This window comes from Barbus barbus (assembly GCF_936440315.1).
Source record: "Barbus barbus genome assembly, chromosome: 50".
NCBI classification, from domain to species: domain Eukaryota; kingdom Metazoa; phylum Chordata; class Actinopteri; order Cypriniformes; family Cyprinidae; genus Barbus; species Barbus barbus.
This window is the reverse complement of record NC_136728.1, coordinates 15,396,684-15,409,073: the sequence shown is the minus strand read 5'-3', so window position 1 is coordinate 15,409,073 and position 12,390 is coordinate 15,396,684. Positions and strand designations below refer to the sequence as shown.

At 40.1% G+C, this 12,390-nt stretch overlaps 1 protein-coding gene across 7 annotated transcripts in view; it reads left to right on the top strand.

Annotated features, from left to right (window-relative positions):
- The window catches only part of LOC306868089 (A-kinase anchor protein 13-like), a 78,954-nt gene that overhangs the window by 18,926 nt on the left and 47,638 nt on the right, over nucleotides 1-12,390 (top strand). For 6 of the 7 annotated variants that reach the window (XM_079414102.1, XM_079414101.1, XM_079414103.1 and 3 more), the window contains exons 6-8: nucleotides 2,706-2,892; nucleotides 3,204-5,541; nucleotides 6,622-6,695. In XM_079414102.1, the coding sequence (XP_079270228.1) occupies nucleotides 2,706-2,892; nucleotides 3,204-5,541; nucleotides 6,622-6,695 (2,599 nt within the window). Of the gene's footprint in view, nucleotides 1-2,705; nucleotides 2,893-3,203; nucleotides 5,542-6,621; nucleotides 6,700-12,390 lie in introns of all 7 variants that reach the window. The other variant, XM_079414098.1, reaches the window with a different exon arrangement.

Genomic DNA, 12,390 nt, shown 5'->3' with positions numbered 1-12,390 from the left:
CTACCCAAAATGTTTCTGATACTTCTGCTATAATGACAAAGTGTATTATATTGAGTTTTTATTTACAGAAACAGAGTGCCAGCATATGTTAAATTCCATAATCCCATTATTATAGCTGAATGTTTTTCATGGTTTACCTTTATTACTGCTGGTAAATTTACATGACTTCTAGTTTGTAGTTACAAGGGTTTTATTTAAGATGTATACAGTATATATAATATTTATTTTAATTATAATTCTGTGACTGAGTCCTAATAAAATTATGTAATGATGTTTAGATGGTATTTTGTGCCTTGTTTTGTCGTAAAACTAATACAAACATGCATTTGAGACAAATTCTTACAGCCATTGTCAGTATTGTCCCCCTGCAAATCTTGATCTATGAAATCTGACCAGATTAATATCAAGAATAGGCCGTTACAAGGCACAGACTTAATCAAATAGAACAGACGTTGTGACCTTTGAAATGCCTTAAAAAATACAGCTTTATCGTATTTGTTGCTCTCAAACATAAAAAGTTGTCACACTCGTAAAGGTAAAGTTGCAAAAGTCATTATTTTTCAGATGTCTTATAAACACTCCCCCCCCGTCTTCCACTGGTCAGCCAAACAGATCCGTTCAGGCAGTGTTTGTGTTGGGCTGATTTGGATTCTCAAAAAGAGTAAGAGTCAGATTCATAATAATAAAGCAATGATTTTATCAAGTGAATGAGGCGAGATTTAGTGTTGTGTTCTGAAGAAAGAAGGATGTTGAAATGTGGGGGAGATAAGAGCAAAGCACAAGGACAGGCCATGTGGCTCTGAGCTCTGTGTAAACAGTTAAAGCCACATAAGCTTTTTAAAGCAAGCCTTTGCAGTCTGCAACAGAAACCTGTTTCAAACCAACAAGATCCTGTCTGCAGATTTACTCAGTAAAGTGGCATTACCTGTGCATGCGTAACAGAGACGTTTATCTTTATCATCTTCCTCCAGCCAGTGCTCTTCACAGTCTACAGCTAGCAAACCTGCGTGGGACAGATTCCTAATGTTCCCCTACTTGACTATTCTAAAACAGGGCACCAAGTAGTCTGTGTACTCCTCAGGGTTGAAAACTAAACGCATCTCTCCGCTACTCATATATTTATGAGATATGAGTGGGAGAGATGAGAGAGCTATGCTTGTTTTGATTCTGTTTTTATATCTCTTTCCAACTTTAATCTGACGTATACCTGTGAGCTCACATCTGTTAAATTAGGTTTGAATTCAAGCCTATATATGACCGTTAGGCTAAATGATTGTATTAATACTAGAGAGATGCGACACTCTAGGAACCATTTCCTGTTAGCGGTGTCACCCAGACTGATGTCTACCGGATCACTGGCTGCCCAGCTTTGGTAAAGCCAGTGAAATGTGATCACAGACAGAAGGATAGAGGAGAGACCAGAGCTAGCGTGTAATCTGTCCTCTCTGGATTCAAGAGTCTGTTATAGAAGGCCGTTAAGTGCTTTGGTTTAGTGCCTCATTTAAAGCAAGTGTACTGAACCGCAGCACACCCTTAGATGTTGCCTCAAATCTTTCCATCAAAGCTCATGGTATTTTGTTTGTGGTTTCTTTAAGATATTTTGATGAAGTTTTGTCCTAACTTTCTATGAAGTCATTAAAACACAGTATGTAATATCTTATAATATGCAATCTGATCTGTTATAATACATATTACTTGCCTATTTATGGTTTCGCCTTTAGAGTATAATGCATAAGGTATAATACATGACACATTTTATGTGTATTATAATGTATTATAACTGTGGTTTCAATTATGTATGAGTTTGAATATATATATATATATATATATATATATATATATATATATATATATATAAATAATATTATCTTATAATGTTACCATTTTATGTAATTATGTTGAATAGAAGGCAAACAGCAAATATAGTTACATGATGATTTGTTTAGCTCTCCAATCCCTCCGAGTTAAGCCTTTTGACTAATGCTCAGGCTGCCTAAAATACTCCTCTCAGGTCCGCAATACCTTAAGAGCTTCTCCTTTTCACTTTGCACTCTTTAGTTTCCTGTGAGTGATGTCAGTGTTGCTATGGATACCTTTTTGGACCTTAGATACACAGCAGGTGAAAACAGTTCCTGTTGTTACCCATGTGTCAGAGCCCTGGGGACAATCTGAGCCACTTAGACAGACAAAAACACAAACAATTGCACATTTTCTCTTTTGAAAGCTTGTAGCATTTTGGGGTTGACGAGGGTGATTCCACCTTAGTAATTTACTATTACTAAGATGCATAATGTTCTGTCTTAAATCAATTTACTGCTTGTTTGTCATGTTGACACTGCCACCAGGAACTTCAGTTTCACCTTTATTGTAATCATGCTGTTTTTCTCTCCCGACACAAAGAAAAAAAAAGCAGAACAGGTTTTTACACCAGTGAGAATGAGTGTTTTTCATATCTTTGTATAAAGAAACAATGAAATTCTTGTTGTCCGAGCTCATTGCGGCATTGTGCTGGATTTAAACCTGTTTTAAGTTTAGCTGTGTTGTTTAAACGAGTGATTTTCACACTTGACACGGTGTTTAATGGGTAACCACAATCGGTATCGTGTATTATTTCACATCCTCTCTAGGTGTGCTGGGTGTGGCCTTGCTGATTCAGTGCCTCGAGGCTGGGCGTTCTCAAAGTTTGCTATGTTTGTATTGGGCAGGGTTGACAACCCGCCAGAGTTGGAGGCGAAATCGTCCAAGTGGCGTTACCCAGAAGGCAGAGTTCTGCGACACCACCCTAAGCTAAACACTTACACCCTGACGCTAGAGGATGTGCCAGGGAGTCCCCCACCTAATCTTCAGTGTGATGTGGAGGAGCTCCAACGCCTCATGCAGTCACATCAGAAGGTGAGTCAGTGATTTCAGAGTCCTCTATGGCAGTAGGTGAGTCTTATTTTCTTGCTCTGCCACTTTAAGATCACAGTGATACTTCCAGCTGGGTACGATTAGCAGGGATGTTTGCATTTGTGGTAGGACTCTGCAGGAGGTAGCTATCTGTGACTAAAGGAAGTGACTAAATGCAGATCACAAACTAGACTGTCTCTGTGCACGCAACCTTGCTCTGTTTCTCTGGGTGAATGTTTAATGTCAGTTTTAATGAGGGCTGTATAAGGCGTGCTGCTTTATTTAATAGCTGTTTTTGAACTTTGTTTATTCAGGAAGATCCTCCGCCACAGCATAAGCCAGCACTGGTGATTCTTAACAGAAACTCAAGTGATAAAACAGACTGCCTACCACCCAATTCACTGGAGCCTGAGCATCAGGAACCCAACTCTGAACAAGAAGAAACCTGCGAATCGAATAGCTCTGCCGTTGAGGATGGATTGTGTATTCGTCAAAACGGCACAGGAGATCATGTCCAATCGCAGGACGGGGAGGTGGAGCTTGACCCGCCAGCTGTAGGGGATACTGGGAAGGCATCAGATAAGGCTGACTGTTCGGAGCAGCGGGTAGAAGGCGATTCTGTGACTTTCAGTGCCCCTTCCTGTGGAAACCAGTGGGAGGAAGCTGATATAGAGCTCTGCGTAATCAGTGCCAAACAGGGGGCTGCTTCACAGCCTGATAAAGGGAACCAAGAAGAGCAGGAGGCTTGCCAGAGGAGTTTAGAGACTGAAACGGACAATAACGCTCAATCTGGCCACCTTGAGTCCCAAGACATGGGCCACGCACAATCTCAGGGTCTCCTCCCCACGGAAACTAGTCAGCCCTCACAAACGGAGGACAGCGAGGGGAGTACAGATCTTAGTTGGCGAGGGGACTTACCAGAGGAAAGGGAAGGGGAGACGAGTAGCAGCCAGGAAATGGGCTTAAACTCTTCAGCACTTTCTTCCCATGATCCAGAGGAAAACGGTCAGCACAACGACAAGATTGAGCCCAAGCTGTCTATGGAATGCTTGGTAGGAACAGATGAAGTTAAATTTACTTCAATTCAGGTAAATTCTGAGGTTACCTCATGCGTACAAACAGACAAAACTGTTATTTCTGATGGTGTTGACAAGCCACATGGTAGCCTAGAGACAGAGACAGGAAATATTAGCGAACACACCAAAGGCAACACTGAGTCAGTTTCTGGTTTGGTTACGGATGACGCTAGCATAAAGCAGAACTCTGGATGTAGCATTTCAGAGGGTGAATATTTGGCATCATTAAGTCTCTGTCCAAACATGGCACCAGGACCAGTGCATAAGGTTCGACGAGGGCTCTCGCCTGTTACTGAGACTTCCTCTCATGAAGGTCCAGCTGTGGAGCCCTCGTCTGAGACTACAGAAAGTTTTCAACAGCCACACCAAGTCCCAAAATCTTCAGAAACTGCATTAGAATGTCAGGAGATTTTGTTGAATGACTCAGACTGTGACATCAGTGCAATAGCAGGGGATTTTGTTGGCATCACTGCGGATATTTCATCTTGCCAGATTGATGGGTCTCTACCTGATGGAAGCAAGGAGGAGGTAGCCCCGAATGATAGGATAAACGACCCTAAAGAGATCTTTGAAGAGCCGGAATCAGTTAAGGACATTGTTGTCTCACATTTGGATGACAAATCAAAATCTTCTGATAAATCTTCTCTGCTTGTTGACTCAGAAACCTTTATTGTAAGTGATTTAAAACAGGATGTATCTACAATACTGTCTTCTGAAAATTGTGGAGCTGATATAATCGTAGGAACTCCTTTAGGAGAAGAGGCATCTGAAACGTTTGTTCAGCCAGATTCTACGTCCAAACTGGTTGAGCAGATTCCTGAGACATATTCTGGAGATACGACAAATGAAAATCTAATTTGTGAGCCAAGGGAACCATCAGTTCTAGTGTCCACTTTGCAAGATGAACCGGAATTTAAGGATGTTGATCCAGATGAACCTCTACAGGAAAGGGAAATTGACTCTACTTCACAGGACACAATCAGCGAGCTCCCTGATCCATCGGAAATCACACACAATGATTGTCCTGAATCCAAAGCACAGTTCCAGCTCCCTGAATCCTCCAAGGAGTGTGCAAACACACCATCAGAATCTACTGTTGAATGTGTGAATGACCTAGACCCGTCTTGTGCCTCACTCCTAACAGAAAGCCAAGGTGACAGACTTTCTGAGACCTTCACTGATGAAGTAAAGTTCTCTGCTGTAATTCCTGGTGGGGATGAATGTGTTGACATGGCTACCGATATGTGCGAGACGACTGTCCCGGGGGACAGCCCCTGCTCTCCCATAGACACCACCAGTGGTTCAGCTCTGATGAGCTCCTCCATGTCTGACCCACTCAATGCCTCATCCTCAACAGCTGAGCTCACTTCCCCTTTGGATATTAATAGTGGATTGCACCAGGGTTTGGAACACACTTCTCCAGTGGATATAGACAATGGTTTGTCTGAGGAACTGCAGCCTTCAGAAACACCTGAGAGCCTGAGTGGATTACATCAAGATACGCCTGATTGTTTGATGAAGCACAGTGAAACTCTTCAGAAATGTGCTGAGGAACCAAATGTCGAACAAATGACAGGTAATGCATTTTTATTTATCATTCTGGCAGTGCTGACAGATTGTGTAAGCATTTATTTTACGGGGTGTATGATGCAATCAGATAACGCTACCTTTTACCGTCATCCTGTGTAACAGTTGTTTGAAAGTCTGAAACTTTGTGCTGCCGCTAAATGAAGTGTCATGCCATTCAGATTGTTTACAGCTGAAGATAATTTGTCATTAGCTTCATTGTATTCTGACACATGCTTGTGTGTGTGTGTGTGTGTGTGTGCATGTGAATACAATGATGTTTGCCATACAAACTATTTTCTGTGGACATAACATTGAGTTATTCTTACTTAAGTCAATACTTATTCCCATTTTGTCTGTAATGTTATTTTTAGTTACGTTTAAGCTAAATTCTGCCATTGATCAGCGGTTTCGGTTTCCATCCGGAAGGGAAAAGCCTTCTTTGTTATTCAGGTAACAATGTTAATAGGGAGGTTTTTTTTAAATGGCAGTGTGTATTTGCATCACATTGTATCATAGCAACCTGGTGATGTCACCTCTGTCTCACATCATAGAATGAAAACAGTTGAAAGATTGTCTTGTGAACGTGTTTTTTTTTTTAAGGTAGACACCCAGCTCTTTTCCACATGGATGAGAATTCAGCATTGTTCTACTAATAGCTGCTTACTGTATGTGCTATTTATATCACATTCATGGAGCTGCTGAGCTCAGTTGGAAAGGAGGAATAAGTCACTTCCTTTTATCAAAAGTATAGGGTTAATAATGTATCTGAATCGTCTTATCACAATTTGTTAATTTCTAAATAAACCAATAAACCTACGTCACTGAAATGTTCGCTCTTTGGACATGAATCAGCAGCTGAGTTAATGAATTACATATTGATTTTTGGAAGTTTCAGTTAAAAGTCACGCATGCGCAATTTATTGTTACTTATTATATTATTACTCTAAACTTATTTAAATGAAGTGTTTTGTTGTTTGTACATGCCTCATCAACTACAGCAAGTTTGACAGAATGGCAACTTAAAAGTGCTTCAGCCTTTTTTCAGTTCCAAATTTTAAATGTCCACTGTTTTGATTCCACTTCACAGATGACAGCACTTTAGCAGAGGATGTGGTGGACGGACACCAAGACTCCTCAGCAGACATAGCGGATTCCGAAGCGGTGAGTATTCTTTGGCTATTATCCTCAACCTGCCATCCACTAAATAAATTATTAACATTTAGACCTCTTGGTATGATTCACTCAGAGTTTGCTTCCAGCCACCCTGAATTCTCAGTAGCTAGGAAGGTGGTAGTTTCCCGAAAGGCTCCACGGAGCAGAAATTCAGGGATGTTTTCAACCTGACCTTCTGTCGTAAATCTGATTTCTCTGCCTGGTTGCTGAAAGTGCCTCAACGTTCTGACGCAGGTCTGAGTTAGAAGTGCTGAGCTGTGTCTCGCAAGGTCAAACTGGCAGATATGGGAACCCTGCCACCCTACAGATCACACTGTGGTTGTGTGTGTGTGCTGTCCTTTTTCTCATGGAGGAAAGATGACATCACACTAAACACCTTTTTTTCCCAGTTGTGTGTCAGAGGGATGATATCAGTGGCGAGAAACTGAGAGGGAGGAAGGGAAGATGTGATAGCTTGGGTGTTTATGCGGGCCAGTAAGAGTGATAAAGTGAGATGTCTATCTTCAGTCTTTGGAAGTTACTGATTAGAAAGAACTTCAGTTGTTTATTTTGTCATCTTCCTGTGGGAATCCGTATTGTTTTGACTTCTTCCTGTGCCTCCCAGTTTGGTTTTGGAGTATCCGATAGGATCTCAAATTATTGTTGAGGAGGTGAAAGAAAGTTAAAACTCAGAACTTTGGTACAGTATATAAAGGCCCATTCACACCAAAAATGATAACTATAACTGTAATGATAATTGCAGCCATGAGGATTTAATAATAATTCTAATTCTTGAGAATGGGAAATGTGAATAGGCCAGTCCACACCACTGCTATAACAAAATCATTTGAATAACTTTCATATTTTTTTTTCTTTAACTGAACGATAAAAATGGGTCACAATAGAGCTCTGGACGTCACGTGACCCATTCTGTTTACACCACCATGGCGCCAGCATAAGTTTCAAGGCAACAGTTCACTGCACACTTTAATTCAAAAGACATAGCAAAACTTAATAGATTAAACATAACAGATCCCTATAATGCCCTCAGGTGCTTTTAACGTGTATCAATATATGAACGGATAGATTTCCTGACCTGCAGTATCCTGATATCTACAACTACCTCATCAACTTTCCCTCCTAACGTTACTCCGGAGACTCTTTAAAAGCCTACAAATGCCTGGAGGGGTACAAATGGATGCAATCTAATTTTTTGATGAATATTCAGTCTGCCAGCTAGAAGCATAAACTGTAAAAATGTTGTCACTGGAAGGTTAAGTCAACTGTGTTGTTAGCTAACATAATCAACCCTAGCTGTCCTTGTAGGTAGCCAGCATAACTATATATCTGTGAGTACAGTATACATCATAAATGTCATAAAATCTTACCCGTTTAATCCCAGATGTTGTGTGGTAGCACGTTTTATTGCAGTGAACCATTTTAGTCGACTGAGGAATACGATAAAATGATTTCCCCTTTGCTTTATGGGACAATCGCATGTGTGTATATAGGAAAATGCATATTTTCAATCAAAGATAACTTATAGATTTAATATGGGCTGCTTTTGGTGCTCAACTTTTTTTTTTATTGGTCATTTTGTGTGTTTTACGAATAAGATGGGCTACATGTAGGGCTGTGCAATTAAATCGAATTCGATTATCATGCGCATCTCGTCAGTAAAGCCGGTTCAGTGATTGGCAGTAAATCACCATCACCTGCTTTCAAATGGAGCAGGAAGGCGATTCGTCTGCGATCTTGTCGGTGAACTACACAGAGCCGTAGTTCACCGACAAGATCGCAGACGAATCGCCTTCGATTATGAACACGAAATTGCCTAGCTTTTCAGTGTTTTACGGTTCTGTGTAGTAATTCCCGCTCCATTTGAAAGCAGGTGATGGCGATTAACTACTACTCAAGAAACAGGTTTTATTGACTAGATGCGCATGATAATCGAATTTGATTTAATTTCACAGCCCTAGCTACAAGGTTAAGAAGCTTACTTAAGTGTAAAATGTTTTTTTCTCTATTTTGCAATAGTGAAAGACGATTTCCCTTATTGATCACGTCTCAGCTAGATTGCATGTTTTATTGCGCGGCTGGATGTTGGACTCATGAAAAATAATCACTTTGTTTGTATTTGCCAAAATAGAAATTTACTGTAGTCAAAACACGGACGGGATTTGCATTATTAGCGCGAGCGCCGCTTATTGTGAAACGGGAGCGACCAGACGGTAGAGGATTCTGCAGCCTTCCTTGAACAGTTATGTTCAGGACTTTCTGATTTACTTAACGAATACTGCATGAGGGGGTGAGAAACTGGCCAAGGGAGGTCACGTACGGGACACATAAATTAAGCCCAATATATGGGTCGGCTCTGCTAATATGGGGCGGTTGGCAACCCTAGCTTTCCCCTGCATGTTCTGGCATTTGAGCGCACAGCAGATGTCCACCATGTTAAAATGGTGTAAGGTTTGTAAGGTCTAAATAGTCTAGTTTTAAATTATTGTTCTACAACTGTCGATACAAATGCTACAGGCGCTCTCCTGATTGCCTGCCAAAATGTCGGAGTTTAGATTGCGTGACGTCAACCTCCGGAGCTCTATTCACCTGACTTTAAAGAGCTTGACATATAACAAAACTGCAGTGCATACAATAAACAGAATACTTTCATCTGATGGTGTGGACGCTATCGCTACAGTTATCGTTTTTAGTGTGGACGGGCCATAAAGCAATGGAAACTGACATGTATTCGCTAGCATGTTGTGGCTGGCATCAATTGTTTTGATTGTGGAGCACTCAAGCATGAGCGATGAAATTATCTTTTTCTCGTAAGTGATATTACTGAGCGACATAATGGGTTTTAATTCAGTCTTGTTTGTCTTAAAACAAATTAGCACAGAATGCTAAATCTCATTTTTTAAAACCATTAGCTAGCTTTAGCTGCATTCTTCCAGTTTAATTCGAATCTAGGCCCTATTTGAACAACAAAATATATGAATTACCCAGAGGTCCATTATTCGTACGTTGCTTAATACATCTGAGATGATTTGAAAGATGCCAGATCTTCTAATCCTGATGACCGATCTCTGGCTAATTTGGTTCTTCAAACGAATTTGTGTATTTGATTAAACTATCTGGATTAAGTTGTCTAAGATCACTGCGCATTCTCGTGTTCCCTTTATGGACACTCGAAACCATGATCAGCAATGCAGCGATTGGCTGGCGGCAAGACAGCAATGTAATGACATCATATAATTAAAGACACCTGACGAAAAAGTTGACACATTTCTGGACCTTTATAAGGAAAAAGCAAAGCGAACAAAACTACATAAATGTTATGATAGATAAATGAAATTTGCAATGTTTTTAATTTATTTGTAATTTTTTACATGATTCCCAATTATTTATATTTACAATTTATAGTATTTGTGCAGGCTTTACATTTTTATGTCAATGTTGTAATTAGCAATTCATTTAATTTTATCTTTGAAGCAGATTTGTTGTGTGACCGCATTAATTAAAGTTTCTTAAGGGTCAAGATCAAGTTATCTGCATCTCCTGCGCTCCATCAAGCCACTCCCATAATATCTGTCACCACTCAAATTAATGCACAGCTCAGATGAAATGTATAGCATGTGTGTAAGACACCAATACAATTATAAGTAATTATTTTATCACTAATAAATCTTTCAATGAGTAAAACTGGCTGTGTCTATAGTATTACAGGCTACACAACATTATTATATTATTTTCAAATTCATTTTTACATTATTATTATTTTAAATTCTTGTCCTTGGACAATATAGTAACAGTGGCAGGGATGGTATCAATTCTGCTTAAAAAGATGCAATCTAATCCTGTTTATATGAAATTAGCCTGCTCCCGAACAGGTTTAAGCTTAAGGACCTGTTGCTTTGACAGCAACTCCGGGATGAGTTTCGAAGAACCAAATGATCCAAGATCAAGCGAAATCGTCAGCAATCATATCCAGCTAACTGAGTTGGCGACGGACGAAGAACGGACCCCAGTTATTGACTGTCTGATCTGTTTGTTTTTTTTTATTTTTATTTTTTATACCCCCTTCTGACCTCTCTTGTCAAGGTAGCTGCTTCTGTTTCTGTTGCCTCTGAAATCAAGCTACATTCACACTTATGTGCTGTCTAGCATGCAGACTTGGACTGCATCATGAGGTTGCTACATTGTCAGCATTTGAAAGAAATTACACTCTGGAACATTCTATCTTGAGAGACTCTTGAGATAAGAGCAGAGGCCACATTTACAGAGCATCCCAATTTTGACTAGCATGCTAACTTTATCCTTGCTGGTCCAGTACAAACCACAAGAACGCCAGGGTCTTATTAGCAGTGCTTGCTATTACAATTTGCATATTTTAAAATGAATGTATAAAATAATTTTTGAGATTTTTTTAACTTTTGTTGTCATGATTTAATTCATGAAGGTGAGTTCAAAATCGAATCTGAGGTTGCTTCATTCAGTCTAATTTGTCACGCTAACAAATTGCTTAACTAATTCGTATTTTTCCACATCAGAAAAGCTCAGTCTTCAAATATTTCCTACCTTTGGAGGTAGTTGATGGATGAATTCCTCATTGCAGTTACTTCAAGTTATTTTTTGAAGAGGTTGAAGAGAGACGATTGTAATAATTAGCATGAGGGTAGCACTTTTTTAAAACATGGGCATATGAATCTTTCGCAATAAAACCAGAAACATGCTTTATGAACATAAATGGATTCATTTTTGATTTCATACTAACTTTGAACATTTTTCTTACTGCACTTATGATGGGTGGTTTGGTTGTTTTTAGCTTATTATCTTGTGGCTTCTAGAGCGCTGTGACTCCCTCTTGTGTTAGGATGTGATATAACTTCTTCCAGATGTGCACTGAGCTGTCTAGTAGTCTACATATGTGTTAGAGAGAGGGACATGGGGCAAAAAGCACAGGACTGTGGTCTCAATATGCCACCAGCAGCATGAGGGCTGCCTGTTCTCTCCTAACACCGCTTTCTTCAACTCTTTTCATCTGTCCTCGTGCGGCAGGCCAGATGCATTGTGGGAACCCCTTTAAAGGAGTTCCTTTTTCACTAAACAGCCAAACTAATAAACCACACAATCCCACCCCTGGGAAACAGAGCCTTAGTGCGCACACTCACAAACACACACGCAAATCCGGCATCTAGTGTGTTGGAAAAAGGGACAAGGCTGCCTCTCAAGCGCTGGAATGTGAAGTGTAAGAATGGCGTGATGTTGAAGAAAAGCAAAGGGCTGGTGTTTGGTGGAGTGGGAGGGTTGAAGACACCGCTGAGGCTGGTCTAGATCCACACACACTCCTTCCATTCATGCATCTGTTTGTTGGCTCCGCCACTGATGGAAATATCCTTTGTTTTCTTCTCACTCAACTTCTGTGCTTCTGCTCGTTCCTTTCAAGTCTTTCTCTTTTTTTCCCTCAGTCCATCATCCTTTGTTGTTTTCTCTCATTTCCAGCGTTAGTTCTTCCAAAAAGTAATTTACTCACCCTCATGTTGATCCAAACCCATATGGCTTTCTTCTGTGGAACACAAAAGCCGAAATTTATATTTTAGTGCTCAACACTCTTTTCAATGCATTTTCACATAAACATATAAATATAGTTACATGGCCAACTTTTATAATATGTTCTGAAATTGTAAGATACCTTTTTATGGCT